At 46.7% G+C, this 17,061-nt stretch overlaps 1 protein-coding gene across 1 annotated transcript in view; it reads left to right on the top strand.

Annotated features, from left to right (window-relative positions):
• The window catches only part of LGR4 (leucine rich repeat containing G protein-coupled receptor 4), a 285,300-nt gene that overhangs the window by 149,786 nt on the left and 118,453 nt on the right, over positions 1-17,061 (top strand). The window contains exon 3 of the mRNA XM_069221966.1: positions 114-185. Coding sequence (XP_069078067.1) covers positions 114-185 — 72 coding nt within the window. The remainder of the gene's footprint in view (positions 1-113; positions 186-17,061) is intronic.

Below are 17,061 nucleotides of genomic sequence, written 5' to 3'. Positions count from 1 at the left end.
TGCAGTTGAACTCTCACAAACAATTAGTTGTTACTTTGAATACTTTGATTGTTTCTGCTGTTGATGGAAAGCTCTCTTTAGGAGTCTCAACTATTATTTCAATTTTTTTCCAGACGGCTGGCTGGCAATGACCTGGCTTTCATCCATCCGAAGGCCCTGTCTGGTCTGAAAGAACTCAAAGTTCTGTAAGTAATGATCATTTAGAGATTACTAGCTAACTGTACACTGACTGCAAAGTCAGCATATTTCTGCTCGTCGGCCTTAGAAGAGTTTTAGTTTAGGCAGTATTGAAAGTTAAAAATATGGTATTTTTTCAGTCTCTGGACATTACCATATAGATTCATTAAACATAAAATATTACTTACCAACCAGAGATTTCAGTTTTGCTGGGCTTTATGATTCTCAAACCAACCTTATATTGTTTGTTTTCTGTTCCTCAAAGTAACCTCATCATTGTGTGTGTATGTTGATCTGCTGTGGCCAAAGAATGTCTAGATAATGGTGTACATTCATCTTAGTCTTCTCCACACACCAACTCCAAAATACAATTCCAAGTGTGATATCCATAGTAAAAATGGTGAGGTACTTTATATCCTTGTTCTTGTATCTTTGACCAAGCACGGTGGGCAAATATTTTAAAAGGAGCCTTAACATGAGGGTGCACAGGAAGATCAGGAGGAAGAAAGGAAACAGGCTCAGAAAAGAAAGCTATACAAAAGAGGAGGAGAGATAGTGATAACCATGAAAGAAAGCAGTATTTACTGCTTAATGCCAACAGAAGACACAGTTGATAACGATAAGGTGATTTTATGGAGCGGGGTACAAAAGAGGAAAGAAGACAAATGCATAGAGTACCAGGCTTTTTAGGCAGTTCCACAGTGAAGCAATAGTTAGTGAGATGGAACAAGAGTATGGCAGAAGTTCAGGGAGTTAAAAGGAGTGAAAGGCCTAATTTTGTAACTATTTAAGAGCTGATGTTGACAGGATTCAATTGCAGCAACAATCTGGGGAGCGAAGTTGAGAGCAGAGCTCAAAATGAAGCAGATGTTACAGGCAGATGAAGAAATCTAAATATAAGAGCAGGAAAAAAATACCTAAATGAAAAGTGGACACTCTTAGTGGGACTGAGTTTTAGAAAAGGAGAGTCATCCGGACCTGACTGGCAAAAAGACAACAGCAGACACTTTCCTGAAGAGAGAAAGAAAAAGGTGGGAATAAAAAAAATAAAAAATAATTGAGAGTTATCTACCTAAAAATGTGTCCTTAGGCCATAAGATGAGATGATGGATAGTAAAGTGATAATCTAGAGAGAGAAGAAGAGAGGTCCAAAGACTGAGGCACCTATTAGTGAAGTGGATAGAGCAGGAGTCTCCAGCCTTTTTAGCAAAAGCTACTTATGTTCAATGAAAATCCTCTCAAACTACTATTATTGGAAAAGTAGTAAGACCCCATCTGGGAAGGTTACATTAGTTTACCTCGTACACGAAGCACCGTTGTCAGCAGTATTACAAAAAATGCATAGTCAATGTGGAATGCCTCTACATGAGGAATACTTCGAAAAACATGCCTGCAATTCCCCTTGCAACAAGTTAACAATAATAGTTATAGTCTCTGCAACACTATTCAATTTTTCTCACTCAAATCTCAGCTTTAAATATATTTTGGGAATGTAACCACTACTTTCCAAACGCTAGCATATGAATTCTGAACATACACATATTTCCTTTTCAAACACATGCTTTTCAATGTTGGTGTACATATAAATTCAACCAAGCAAAAGCTTATAATTTAGTTCACTGGGATGCACACTGTAGAGGTAGTTGCAGGTAACTGGAGCTCTTTTTGGAGAAGCCTGAGATTAGAGGGTGGATAAGTTCCAGTGTTTAATTTGGAAAACAAAACTTGCCATGGCATAACTTTCTTATTTTCTCCAAGGTGTTGGACAGCACTGTTGAATGTCTTTCATCTACTAACATACACTCAGTGCCCCGTTATGTTTCTTCTGAAGGTTCCTTTTCATCCCTGCTTTCTTCCTTTGTCATTGTGTCCTAGTCTTTCTCTTTTCTGCGTTTCTCTTTTTCTGAGCCAATGTCCGATAATAACATAAATATTCTGATGATTAAAGAAAAAAAGTCCCTGTCCCAAAAAATGGCTATTGATGGGCTCCATCTGCAGCCACCAGCTTGAAATTAAGCACTGGGCATTCCATTCCAGGAAACTGAGAAGGAACAGTCCCACATATGGAGAGTGAATCCAGGTCAGCACAGCTGAGATGCCCAAAGAGAAGACATGAATAGAATGGCTCACATTGTCAAAAGCAGCAGAGAGATAAGTAGGATTAGAATGGGGTACTGTTTATTATGTCAAGAATGGAGATAAATGTCTGAGTGTAATGACCAGGCGGAAAGCCAGATAGAATAAGGTAGAAAAACTGCTACCTTGTAAGAACGAGGCGCTCATGGAATGTAGAGAGGAAGAGAAGCAAGGAGATCTGTCTAAAGTTAGCGAGGTCATTAAGGTTTTAAGCAGAGGTGTGATTGAAGGAGGAAGGAGCATTTGAAGGAGGAAGGAGCATATCGGAAGATATAGGGTAAGATGGTTTATTTCCTCATTCTGCAGATGGAATAGAAGCCCGCATGGCTTCCTTTAATCTTTTTCTTAATTTTTTATGGTCGTGCGTTTCATTGTATTTTTACCCGTATGCTTTAATAACTTATTCTGATTGTTAACATCTATTGTTTGGGCTACTAATACAACTCTCACTCTCTTCATATCGTATTCTACCATGTTTCATATTTCCTTCTTGAAATAATTTTGTTTTTGGCACCATTGCTTTGAGAATGTGATTGAATTTAGCAGTTAGTTTTGAAATCTATATTTTTTGTAATAAACGTTTCACATGCTGTCTCATAAAGCTGGTACACGTAGTGAAAGAACATGCGTGAAATTTCCATAGGTGCTTATTTCTGATACTATGAGGTCACAATTGAAGTACAGAAAAATTCAGGACCTCCAGAATCAACCCACATAGTCACCACATGTGCTGTAGATACCTTGTCCATGTACAGATATGGTGCAGTTAAGTAAAAGGGCCTAGTAAATGTGCTTTTATTCAGTTTCGTGCCCTTTCTCCCTAATCTTATGTTTCTCCATCCCAGAGGAGCATTTCTTTCTCATCGTGTTTAGATTGGATGTTTTGCATCCTTCCACTGCTGACGTCAGAACCTTGCATTACAATAATTGAGGGTCTATTTTCCGATACTGTATCCACCAGAAAACGCGTTACCGAAGGTAAGTAACTTGTTCATTAACGTCTGACCACTTATCAGGGTTTAGCTATCTAGGAGTGGAGAGGAACAGTAGGCCTAAAAAAGGACCATTTAGCACTACCTCGTTTGACTTGGAGATTCCGTGGAGAGCTTCACCTGTTCACTCCTAAGACCCTTCTAGACTTTTCCGTCCCCACTCTCAGGAGGGAGAAAAAACAGTCTGCTAATGTTTCCAAAGCTGAAATACACTTTTTGACTGGGAGAGTAAATGACTGGCTCAGAGGGCAATGGCTTTCCTTTGAGCCAGGAAAGACTGATTGGTATTAAACGCTGACCACTTGGTGGGGATTAGCTATCTGGGAGTTTATAGGGAACAGTTGGTAAAACAAAGGGCAGCTTTAGCACTACCTCTTTCAAATGCTCATTAGGGATTCCCCTATTCATTGCCCACTAGATAGGCAGGCTGTGGACACAGCAGAAGGGAAAACCAGTTTCAACTGCCATCTCAAAACCGGGGTGTCTGGTCAAGTTTACAGTAAGGTAAAGAGCAAGTGCTGCAGAAGTAGGTGGAGGGTGTTGCAAGAACATTGTTAGAGCAGAGGACAAATTTGGGACCACCTAAAAACATCCCTACACCTGGGACGAATCCATCTGAAGAAGGCAGCCTGCCAGAAGAATAATTTGTTCTTCTGACTTTTGAATTCTGGCTTTTGTAGCAAAAAGAGAAATCACACATGTGCTCAATGACCCCTGATTTCATGTTCCACCCAGGGACTGTAACTTATCTGTTAGAGACTTCTAGCGGCAGATTCCTTACTTTAGAATTCCCTAGCTTCAGCTTAGAATCCGGATTTTGTTCTGCTGAGCAGTACCCTGCGTGCACCGTTGGATGGCGTCGTTCCACCCCAATGCGCGTACGTTAGTCCTTTTCCTTCCGCAATGGTTAAGCACAGGTCAGGATAGAGCTATCCTTTTTTCGATGTATCGTTGAATACTTTTTCGATTGTCTGTGCGAATGACTATGAGGAAGACTGGATTCAAACCGTGTGGCGCATGTCATTGTGCCATTTCAGTCACTGATCCGCACCAAGTTTGTCTCTATTGCTTTGAGAAGGACCACGATGCTAAGTCGTACTCCGACTGTCGGGCCATAGCTCCGAAGGCCTTGAGAAAGTGAGAAAACTTCTAGCAGCCCGGCAGCCGTCTTCAGTCGGCGCGACTCTGAGGAGATCACGGTCCCGCTCTAGGAGCCCCAAGTCATCTTCCTCACATTCGAGGTAATCGGGGCATTCAGGTAAGAGGCACAAAAAGAAGTCGTCATCCAAGCGGACTTCGACACGACCGTCAGCTGTCCAGGGAACGTCGACGTTCCGAACGCGGCTCTGCAGAGCAGTCACCAGGGTCGACTCCATGTCTTCACCCCCTCCCTTTCTGGTAACCAGAGCAACCCCGCTCAAATTAAGCAATTTTACGAGGCTATGTGCCTTGCTTTTGAGTAGGGTGCACCCTCGGGTGGGTCTTCGGGGTCAGCAGGGCCCCATCGGATTCAACATCGGCTGCTTCGGGCTTGGTGCCTTTGGGGGCCCCATGATGCATGTGTGACTACAAAATGACATGGGCTGTTTTTCTTTTTAGTTACCCACCAGAGTTGGATTGTTAACTAAAAAGCAAATAAAATCGACAAATGCATCTTTTTAAAGTAGGCATGGGTAGCACAAGCAAAACGGGAACGGCAAAGCAACACAGGAAAGGGAGGGGGGACAAAAAAGCAACACAGGAGGGGCAGAAGCGAAAGCAAGATGGGGTTGGGGGAAAGCAACATGGAGAGTGCATGTGTGGGGAAGTAATGAGGAGAGCCATACAGGTAAGCACAAGAGGGAGGGGGTGGAAAATGCAGTCAGGCAACAAAGAGCAACACAGAGTGCAGAGGGAGTGATGTACACAAGGGAAACTGCTTGAAAACACAGGCACTCTAAAGGAGTGTTTCACACAGAAGGAAAAGGTAGTGTCTAAAAAGCAAGCAGTTGAAGCAGTGATCTCAGTCAATCAACGAGATTGTAAAGACAATGCTCCATGTCAACCTTGTATTTGTCCTTCAATCCGGATCGGCGCCGGGTTCTCAGTCAACCTCCTCCGGTGCAGGGCCTGACGGCGACGCTCCCTCCACCACCAACACCCACTGGTGGTGGTAGCCCCATCCTCATTCTGGATGATCCAGAGCTGGAACGACGTCGTGTGCCACCGATTCAGACTTGGGTGGCGCTGATTAGACCCAGATCAGTCCCTGAGGCTTATTTGGAACAGCCAGGCACAGGTGAGGAGTGAGAGGGGTCTGAGGACCCTTTGGAATATGGATTGGAGCATGGGAACTGGTATGAGGATCTAGGAGAAGCCAGTGTACTGGCTACTTCTCCAGATACTGGCATGCTTTCTCCTCCTGCCCTGGCTACGGAGGAGGGGGCATCTTATGCTATGGTGGTGCGTAGGGCAGCCGAGGTTTTGGACCTAGTCTTGCCTACGGTGCTAGTCAGGACTAATCTCCTGACGGAGATGCTTCAGCTAGGGGTTGCTACATTGGAACCGATGTTACCCTTTAATGAAGCCCTCACAGATGTCCTTCTGGGAACATGGTCCAAACCCAGCACAGGGGCTCCTGTGAATAGGGCAATTGGCTGCCGCCATAGGCCAGTTCCAACTGACCCTAGTTTCCTCACCCAACACCCCACCATGGAGAGCTTGGTGGTCCAAGCCTCCACTTCCTGTGGTGCCTTCCCTTCCGCTCCCCCAGATAGGGAATCCAAGAGGCTGGACCAACTTGGAGAGAAGTTGTTTTCTTCCCTCAGCCTGGCATTGAGGTCGGTAAACACCTCTTGCCTATTGAGCTGTTTTTCCTATACTTTATGGGACACAGTGGCACAAATACTGCCCCAGGTCCCGGAGGGCGTACGGGGGACATTCACCCAAGCTGTCAAGGATGGGAGAGATGCAGCCAATTTTGCCATCAGGTGTGCCTTGGACACAACCGACTCATTGGGCAGGGCGATTTCTTCGACAGTGGCCCTCCGACGCCATGCCTGGCTACGTACCACTGGCTTTTCGGGGGATGTCCAGCCAAACATGATGGACATGCCTTTTTGATGGCTTACTCCTTTATGGTGAAAAGGCAGAGACTGCGCTTGAAAAGTTAAAGGATTCTCGAGCTACGGCCAGATCCTTGGGCCTCTCAGCGCCGTCTCTTCAGCAGTCTCTGTCGCTCCTTTCGAGGCTTCAGGAGGGGCGTGGTACCACGCCTACCACAGGTTAGCCACTGTACTCTGGCTTCACAGCATCCTGTGAGATGACGAGGTTGTTGTACCTTCAGACCCAGAGGGTCTAGCCAGAGGTTGTCCACCACCCATCCCCTCCCTTCCACAACGCTCAAGACCTCCTTGTATGGTTCTGCAAGACCATGTCCGCCCAGTTGGAGGGAAGTATTAATTTCATCTCTCTCACTGGCGATCCATAACATCGGACAAATGGGCCTTTCAGATCATACAGAAAGGCTATTCCTTCCCCTTCCAGTCTTTCCTTCCCTCTATCTCTCCAGTAAAAGAACGACTTATGGAGAATCATTTGATCTTACTCCACGAGGAAGTTAAGGCTCTCTTGGCCAAGGGAGCCATAGAAAGGGTCCCGATGTCAGAGGTAGGCAGTGCTTGTTATTCCCGCTACTTTCTGATTACGAAGAACAACAAGGGTCTTCGCCCTGTCTTGGCTTTAAGGGACGTCAATCTCTTCCTCAAAATGGAGAAATTCAAGATGCTTACTCTTGCTTAGGTCTTGTCTGCCCTATACCAAGGAAACTGAATGGTGTCGTTAGACTTTCAGGATGTGTGTTTTCACATCCCCATCCTGCCCGGCCACATTGGTTACTTGCGGTTCAAGGTGGGCCACAAGCACTTTCAGTTTACTGTGCTCCCCTTCGGTCTCACCAGTGCCCCTCGGGTGTTCTCCAAAGTGATTGCGGTGGAGGCAGCTCATCTGCGCAGGTTGGGTATTTCAGTCTTCCCCTACCTGGACGACTGGCTGTTGAAGGCTCTAGCGCCCCAGGCTCTCGTCACTCATCTTCAGACTACGGCAGACCTCCTGCATTCGCTGAGTTTCACTATAAAGGTGCCAATGTCAAACCTGACCCTCCCAGAAGCTCCCTTTCATCGCAGCTGTTCTAGACACAGTGCAGTTTCGGGCCTATCCTCCTGAGTAGCGAGTCCAGGATATTCAGGTTATGATACCGATGTTTCGCCCTTTATCTTGGATTTCGGTGAGACAGGCTCTGAGGCTTTTGGGACTCATGGCTTCCTGCATCCTATTAGTCAAACATGCCAGATGGTATATGAGGGCTCTGCAGTGGGACCTGAAGTTCCAATGGGCACAGCATCAGGGAAATCTTACCGACATGGTTCAGATCTCAGAGGGAACTGCAAACGACCTGCAGTGGTGGGTGCAATTGGGTTAAAGGCAGACTCCTCTCCCTTCTCCCAACCAGATCTCACGATAGTGATAGATGAATCACTCCTGGGATGTGGCAGCCATCTGGGAGAGGGGGAGATCAAAGGTCTATGGTCTCTGGCGGAATTTGGGCTTCATATCAACTTGGAGCTTCAGGCTATCCGGCTAGCATTGAAAGCATTTCTTCCTGTTCTGAAAGGGAAGTTAGTGCAGGTGTTCATGGACAACACTACCGCAATGTGGTACTGCAACAAGCAGGGCAGTGTGGGGTCATGGATCCTTTGTCAAAAGGCTTTACGTCTCTGGACGTGGCTGGAACAGCAGGGCATAACTCTGGTGGTTCAACACCTTGCAGGTTCTCAACGCCAGAGTCGACAAACTCAGCTGGCGATGCTTAGCGGATCACAAATGGTGTCTCCATTCGGAGGTAGCGCAAGGACTCGTTCAGCAGTGGGGAGAGCTTTTGTTAGATCTGTTCACCTCCGAAGAGAACGCCCAATGTCAGCAGTACTGCACGTTGGAGTTTCCAAGTCGGCTATCGCTAGGTGATGCTTTTCGTCGCAAGTGGAGTTCAGACCTTCTGTATGCCTTTCCGCCCATATCACTTTTGCCCAAAGTTCTCAAGAAAATCAAGAACGACCGGGCCCAAATAATCCTAGCGGCTCCTGATTGGGCACGAAGAGTCTGGTATCCAGAGCTTCTCAAAATGAGCATCAATCCTCCGATCAGGTTGCCTCTTCGGGAGGATCTTCTGTTGCAGCAGCAGGGGAAGGTTCTCCATCCGAACCTGTCAACTCTGCGGCTTCATGCATGGAGATTGAGCGGCGGGAGTTGATGGTTTATGACCTCCCTCCCAAAGTCTGTAATGTCATTCTTCTTGACAGGCGTCCCTCTACCAAGACTGTTTACGCCTGCCGTTGGAAGCGTTTTGTATTATATTCTTCAGAGAGGTCTATTGATCCTTTCTTCTTCTCTTTCTAATATCCTTCTTTTCATTCTAACACTTGCCCAGCAGGGCTTCTCTTAGGGACTCTTAAGGGCCATCTTTCTGCTTTATTGGCTTTTCTTCGATTGCCTGATCAACAGTCTTTGTTTAAGTCTTCTATTGTACAAAGATTCTTAGAAGGGCTTGGACATAGGTTTCCATCTACGCCTTTTGTTGTGCTCCAGTGGGACCTTAATCTGGTGCTCACTTGTCATATGTGTGCTCCTTTTGAGCCTTTACATAATTGTCCACTCAGGCTGCTCACTATCAAAACAGCCTTCTTAGTGGCGACCACATCTGCCAGGAGAGTAAGTGAGATGCAGGCTTTATCATCAAAACCGCCGTATCTCACAGAATATCCTGATAAGGTAGTCCTCAGAACTCGTGCCTCTTTCCTCCCCAAGGTGGTGAACCCTTTCCATCTGGGTCAGAATATCACCCTACCCACCTTCTTTGCTCCACCGCAGAAGAGCGTCTCCACCGTCTGGACCCAAAAAGAGCATTGTTGTTCTACCTTGACCGCCCAAAAGAGTTCTGGGAGTATGAACAACTCTTTTGTGGGGTGCGTTGGTGCAAAGAAGGGTTGGGCAGTTCAGAAACAAACCATTTCACGCTATGTCATTCTCTGTATTAAAATCTGCTACACATTGGCTAAGAAGCAGCCTCCTGAGGGCTTGAGAGCTCACTCTACAAGGGGGAAAGCTGCTACCACAGCGTTGGCTTGAGGCGTGCCGGTCCTAGACATCTGCCAGGCAGCAACGTGGGCTTCTTTCCAAACATTCGCAAGGCACTACTTCCTTGAAAGCCAGGTGAGGAGAGATGGGCATTTTGCTCGCTCAGTCCTACAGAACTTCTTGTATAAAGTATATGTCCGCAGCCCACCGCCAGGAGGTTATGGCTTTGGGTATCTATGCTAAGGTAAGAAATCTGCAACCAGAAGTCTCTATCAGAGGAACAAGTTACTTAACTTTGGTAATTAATTATCTGGTAGAGACTCGATCTAGCTGCAGATTACGTACACCTACCCATGCCTCCCCGCTCTGCGGATATATCATGTATATTCAGATTTTTACCTTTTTTCATGATATGTCATTTAACACAGACAAACTGAGAAAGTTGGTTCTTCCAAGACTTTGCGCTTATGTCCTGGGAAGTTGTGGAAAAGAACTGATGTACGCACACCGGGGTGATGCCTACATAGAATATCGTGACGTCACAGACAGTTCAAGCGATGCTGACCGCACCACGCAGAGGCGGACGATACACGTGGATCCGAACAACGCCACTAGACGGCGCACGCAGTGTACTGCTCAGCAGTAAAGATTCCGGATTTTAAGCAGATGCCAGAGCATTCTAAGGTAAGCAATCTGCAGCTAAATAGTCTCTACCAAATAATTTGTTACCAAAGGTAAGTAACTTGTTCTTCAAGGGCAAAGTGACTCTTTACCTGCTTCAGGGACCCAAAAAGAAGGGGTCTTGAATTCATGAAGACCTGGCCGACTAAAGCGGAACAGACCCTGCAAGTGACCTGGCTAGAGAGACACTTGGTCAGGATCCTGGGCTGAGGAGCTAGGGGCAGCAGGATGGACTAGAAGAAACTTTCTCAGAAGTTGGAGGCTGTCAGAAGGTAAACCTGCTTGGTGTATTTGACCTCTGCCTTACCAGCCTGGAATTGAGCCTAGGTCCCAGTCCACCTCGAGCTATTCTTTTTCCTGTATGGTTGACTTTTTTTTCCTAGGTTCTTTTTGCCTTAAAACTTTAAAAATCCATATTTTTCGTTCCCAGTAACCTATTTTGATGATATTGGGGTGTTTTTGCTTTGGAACTCATGGCACTGGTTGAACTTAGCACTCCTTGTTCTGGCAATTCTTCTGTTTGTGCCACAGCTACCAGTTGTTGAACAGAGACTCTCTCAGAGAGGTTAACGCCATTTTGATCACTCTAAATCTATGCCTTATATTTAGCCCAAGAGCACTCCTAAATCTGTTGTACATTTAACTTTTACCGTAAACCTTCACTTTTCCCCCAGCTGTACCTTACCCCTAAACATAAACCTTACCCTTTCCCTAGCCATAATGCTAAACCCATCCCTTAACTTAACCATAGCCTTACCCTTAACATTAGCTGTTCCATAACAGTGAAATGTAAATGTCATGAATCCTGAATGGAGTGCACAACGAAGTTGTCAGCCTTGTCCCTGCACATAAGCCAGTCTCCATACTGGTACAAACCACTAGTGCAGAGTTTGATCCGCAAGTAAGTGGTCTCTTCCCCCATGGTGTAGTGTTGCTACCAAGGCCATATAATTACCTGAGTGGAGGCAAACCTTTTAGCTTGAGTGTGAGATTATAGATTATTGACCAGAATAGAACAGTGTGAAGTTCCTGACCTTTATTAAACCAGTGCCTTGTTAAGTAAAGCATTTTTCAGTGAAGAATCCATAGTTCACCCTTAGTAGCAGTGGCTCAAAGCAGCTGGCCTCGTTCGCTGTAAAACGTAAGTAGGGAAGCGTATTAACATTGGCCTTTCCTTCTTTGAGTTATGCAATGCCTGGTTTAGAGTCTGCCTGATTAGGAAAGTGTCAGTTTTTATTAAGATATCGATTTGAGGATTACATTTGCGGTTCTCACCAGTCATGTGGCAGCAGGGAGGGCACCATGGTCGTGAACACCAAAGTTTCAAACAGTTCATTTTTAGAATTAGAAAGGGAAGGGGCTGCTTGTGGCTCGCTGCATTCCTCCGGTACTCTTAGTGCAAGTTAATTGCATTTTATAAAGTAATTTCCTCTGCTGAAATACGACCATTTACCTTCCTCAGTGCTTGCATCTCAGGTGCTCTTGCTGCGTTTATCTTGTGGAGGTTAAAGATTGTGTGAAGGTAGTTTTCTGCAAGAACATTGCCCAGCAGCATGGTATAATGATTAGCAGTGCAACACTGGGCGAGACTGATGTGTTTTTGGTTTCCTCCTGTGCGGTCTGGAACTTTCCTTTGGCGTTAGCTTCTTGAAATATAACAAAAACATAGGAAGTGGCTCTTCTGTGATTTTAACTTGTTTTATTTTAATAATTACATGCCACAAAACACCTGCCAAGGCAAGCAGGGTATTGATTTCAGCGGTTAATGAAACTTTCCCAGTATGCTTTTTAATGGATTCAGATTCCAAGGAAGCGCCCCAGGTGCAGTGGTACCAGCTCAAAATAAGAGTAACCTGTGAGTCTCCTGCATACATTTTGGATGGATGTAAAGAAGCCAACCTTATCACCTTTGGAAGAGGTTTCAGTCTTCAGGTGGCAGATCAGAGAATGGGCAGCAGTCGTGGGAGAAGCTGGGCTGCGTGGTAGGCAGTAAATTTCTCTAGTACAACAGGCTGCTGGTGCCATAGCTGGTTTTCTGTGTAGAATGCTCAATACAAACATACTTGCACCCTATGATGTGACTCGGGCAATCATAAAGTGAAATGGAATGAGGCTGTTGGTGTGGCAAAGTAGCCTTATAGAGGAGACTACTTTTTAATATTGTGTGTGTAGAGGGAATCAAGGAGAGGAAGATTGAAGGAAATAAGACCAGCGAAGTAGGAATCATAGAAGAAAGGAATAAAACATTTTCTAGCATTTGAAACAAGAATTTTAGATTCCATGACGGGCAAGGATTATGCTTACTCTCTTTACTATTCCAAAACTACAGGCAATTAAAACATGAGAAAATATATATAAAGAATTAACCCAAGAGGCTTTGAACCACTCCCCCCCAGCCCCCCCCCCTTTAATACAGACCACCAATCCATTCAGAAGCCCCAAAATAGTGAGACACCATTTTGACAGCCTCTTTCTTTGCAGTTTCCATAGTTCAAACCAAATGAAGAATCCAAGATAACCTTATAACCAAGGAAGCTGAAACCAACTGGAAACACGATCAACAAAGTTCCCTCAAAAAGAATAGGTGACAATCTGGTACCACCAAAAAAGCCTGAGCCTAGCAAACCACCATTCTTGCTTTTGATCCATTCCTGAAATCAAAATATCTTGCTTGAAACCATGTTTCACAGGGAACAATAATAAAAGAGTGGGCAATATACAACCGACATTATCAGTAATGGCTTATGTCATGAATGCAACAGATTGTTAATAAACAAACTTACCTACCCCAATTGGGTGGGATAATCCTCACGTCCTCTATCGGCGTAGATGAGAGGGTGGAACAGTGGGGACCCGGTGCGGAGGCCTTGACTGATAGTGAGAGGTTATGTGTGGGGTCTGTTGGAGCCCGCAGCGGCATCGCCCCCTAAATTGTCACGTCTTCGACTTCACCTGGAGCTGATTGTGCCGGAGAGGCAGGTGGCTGTGTGCTAACTGGTCCAAAGTACAGGGCTGGCATGGACTTCAAGCCTCAACACCTAGCCACACCGGCCTCCTCTGAACAGAGACTCACCCCCAGCCAAATTGGGGCGGGGGAGAGCTTGCAGTGTTGCAGTAATTCTGGACATAGTAATGTACTTCTGCTTTGAGACCGTGGCTCTGGGATCCTCCCTCCGCCACGAGTATGTCTAAGCAAACTCGGCTAACGGAGGGATACGAAAGTTCAAAGGGGGTGCATCGGCTGAGCCTTCCCCACACGGGCCGGACCTCCCCCGAGCTGTGCCCTGCATGTTTAGGCTGCCATGACTAAAGACAAGGACCAGTGCCCCTCCCGCCAGGGGAAGCAAGACAAATACGCCAAGGTGGTCATGCATCATGTCATGGGGGACAATGATCAACCGCCTGCACACTCATTCCCAGACAAAGCTGCCATGATGCAGGCTATACAATCAGAACAGAAGTCTCCCTTCTCTGGCAGGACCTACGATACGTTGTGGATAGAGTGAAGACTGCTGAAACAAGGGTATCAGATCTGGAAGATGCTGTTCACACCCTCCGAAAAGAGGTCGCAGAGCCTCAGGCAGTCAACAAAGATGTGGTGTGGCGCCTTTGAAGATGCTGAAAACAGGTCGAGAAGAAATAACCTTGGCTTTGTGGGCCTTCCGGAGGGGGTGGAGGGCCCTAGCACAGTCAAGTTTCTGAGAGACTGGCTCACACAAGTGATCCAGAAGGAGGAACAATCACCCTACTTCGTGATTGAATGTGCCTACCGAGCGCTGAGTAACAAGCCGCCTCCTTGAGCCCCACCGAGGCCAGAGATAGCACAGTTCCTAAATTAAGACTGGGGATCTAATCTTATCCAAAGTTAGGAGATTGAAGGAGGTGCGTCGTGAAAACTCATTGGTACAAATCCTCTCCGACTACACTACCTACAGCCCCCACTCCTCCTCATCCCCTCCCCATGGAGGAGATGCCCACCAGGCATCGCAGCGACCTGACCAAATTAGGGAGCAAAAATCAAGCAGGAGACATAGGTCCTCCAGGCTGCAACAGTCCAAATTGGTGGTGCGCCCACTCGCACAATCCCCAGACTTGTTAGAGGGTGGTCACATAGCTACGAAAAGGAATAAAGAAGCTCACCAACAAACATTAAAGTCAGGTGTCTCGGCCCGAACCAATGAAACAGAGATCCTAGCCTCTATGCACCCTCTGGCGTCAGTCATAGCCCATTTGGAGGAGGGAACGTTGGACCAAGAATCATCAACACCCACCAAGAAGAATCTCACTTAGGTGGGGGCAACTCCGCAGACCGCTTGCCAACGGGGCACCAAAATGGAACCATGATCTTCCTCCCTCTCCCCTACCCCCGCCCAAGTAGCAGTGCTCAACCGCCCCATTGACTCAGTTCCTGCATCACGGGCAATTCACGATGAGCTGTAGCCCTGTTGGTATACTGGTGTTCTAAATGTTGACCTAAGCTTTAAGTTGTGGTAATCTTGCATGGGAGGGGTGACAATACAGGCCTCTCCGTCCTCTCTGTTCTGCGGAACAGTTCTTTGGTTGCAGATGACAAAATCTGCAGAAAAAAGTGGGGAGATTGGGGGGGGGGGGGGGACTTGGGAGTTCACATGTTTTACAGTTATTTGGACTCTAGGGAAATGGGGACAGGAAATACGCAGCAGTCACTGTACTGTCATTAGGCTACAAGGGTACCCATTAGTTGGGAACAGGCTAGACATGTACTATGGACTTCAGCGGCACACTCTCAGTGGGTGAGAACAGTAAATACACTATGCTGTCCTGGTACGTTAATGGACTGGGTAATAAAATCAAGAGAGGGTTGGTGGCAACATATATAAAAAGACGCACACCGTACATAGTTTTCCTTCAGGAGACCCATCTTAAAGGCCCATATTGTAACCTTTCTTGGTAGGGGTGCCTACTATGCACTAGCGCACACAGAATTTACCACTGAGTCCAGAGGGGTAGCGATCCTACTCAAGAAGTTGCCTCTATTTCAGACCACTAGAATTTGGAGAGACCCAGCAGATACATTTGTTGCAGTGCAAGGATGTTGGGGCAGGCATGAGATGACACTAGTGAGTGTTTGTGCCCCACCCAGACTACAGCAAACGTACACCAGGGTGGCAGAGGTTGTCTTAGAATCAGGCTCTCCCCTTCACCTGATTGGGGGGGGAGGGATTTTAACAAGGTCATTAACCAGAGATGGATAGATCATGACACTAAATCCCCCCCATGAGGGACTCCTCCGACTGACTTAGTGACCTCCCTGGGCTTCTCTGATTCCTGGTGCCGCCACAACACAGGAGACCAGCTGTCCTCCTACTTCTCCGGGGCCCATAGTGGTTTTTCTCGACTGGACTATATCTGGCTCTGGCTGGTGAGGTGGCAGCAATAGAGGAAGCAGAGTACCTAGCGAGGGTGTTGTCAGAGCACTCCTCCCCCCCCACCCCCTATGGTTAGCAATTGGGACCTGACCCCATAAGGAGAGGGGTAGCTGGAGGCTAAATGTCTGGGAGCTAAAAGGCAAAGAGACAGCCCAAGCGGTGAGGGTGACAACCGAGCTGTACTTTAATGAAAATAAACACTCAGTGGCCTTTGCAATCATGTTTTGGGAGGCATAAAAAGCAGTTCTGAGAGACAGGGCCCAAAATATTATTGCACACAAACACAAGAGAATCGCTAGACATGGAGCAGCAATTGACGGACCTAGAGAGGGACCCTGGAACTTTGACAAACCCCATGCCCAGCGTAAACTCATGCATCTGCGAAAGAAGTATCTTGCACTGGCGCAACAAGAGGCTAAGGCCCAAGGCTTGGCAATGCAACACCAGTTATACGAGGTGGAGGTACAGACCGGGCAAGCTCCTTGCCTGGCTGGGGAAGCGCGAAATGGCAGCGCGCGGGGTGCACATCATTAAGGGGGGCAGTGATGTCCACTATACTACTGACCTCGAGAGCACTAATGAATTTGAGAGGTTCTAAAGGGAACTCTGCTATACACACACACACAGTTGTACATGTGTTGTTAACTTAGGGGTACCTGGCAGGGATCCCCCTGCCACGTCTCTCAATGGATGACGGAGACTCCCTAGACAAAGACATAGACCTGTCAGAAATTAAAGCAGCCATCGCTGCAATGCCGTCTGTTAAAACTCCCGGACAGATTGGCCTTCCAGAAGAGCTTTTTAAGAAAAATATCGACATTCCCCCGCCCCCCCATCTGCTTCGTATGTTCCAAGAGCCCAAAGAGACTGGAACACTCCTATGGGACCTCCGCGGGTCCACGATAGTGGTAATCCCTCCCTAAGGACGGGAAGTGCCCAGGGGAATGAGACTCCTATCCTCTGATCTTGCTTTTGAATATTGAAGCAAAAATCCTCGATAAGATACTTTCCATGCTCTTAGTGGCTGTGATATTATCCCTGATCCATCACTATCTAACAGGCATAATACCCAAGAGGTCAACGAGGTTCATTCTTCGTAGGCTCCACGGCTGGATCGATGATGTAAGGGAACAAGACTTGTCCCATCTGTTTTTAACACTAGACGCTCAAAAAGCATTTGACACAGTTCATTGGCCATTCATGATGAAAACACTGAAAGTTCGGTTTTGGACCTAAATTTAGGGAATGGGTCACTTTGCTGTATAAGAATCCTAGAGTGGTAGGCAGACTGAACGGGAGTCAATCAGTGGAATATCCCAAAAAGAGAGGTGCATGCCAGGGTTGCTCTCTCTCACCCCATCCTCTTTGCCCTTATGATTGAACCCCTGGCCAGCCTCGCTGCATGCAGACAGGCATCTTGGGTTTCCGGGCACGCAAGCCTGAGAAGATCTTGCTGTACGCGGATGACATCTTGCTCTGTGTTACCCTCTTTAGCACTACATTGCCCCAGACATGGGCCATGCTCTATGTCTATGGGTCCTTCTCAGGCTATAGAA

Source organism: Pleurodeles waltl, chromosome 3_1 (genome assembly GCF_031143425.1).
Source record: "Pleurodeles waltl isolate 20211129_DDA chromosome 3_1, aPleWal1.hap1.20221129, whole genome shotgun sequence".
Classification (NCBI taxonomy): domain Eukaryota; kingdom Metazoa; phylum Chordata; class Amphibia; order Caudata; family Salamandridae; genus Pleurodeles; species Pleurodeles waltl.
This window is presented reverse-complemented; position numbering and strand designations above follow the sequence as displayed.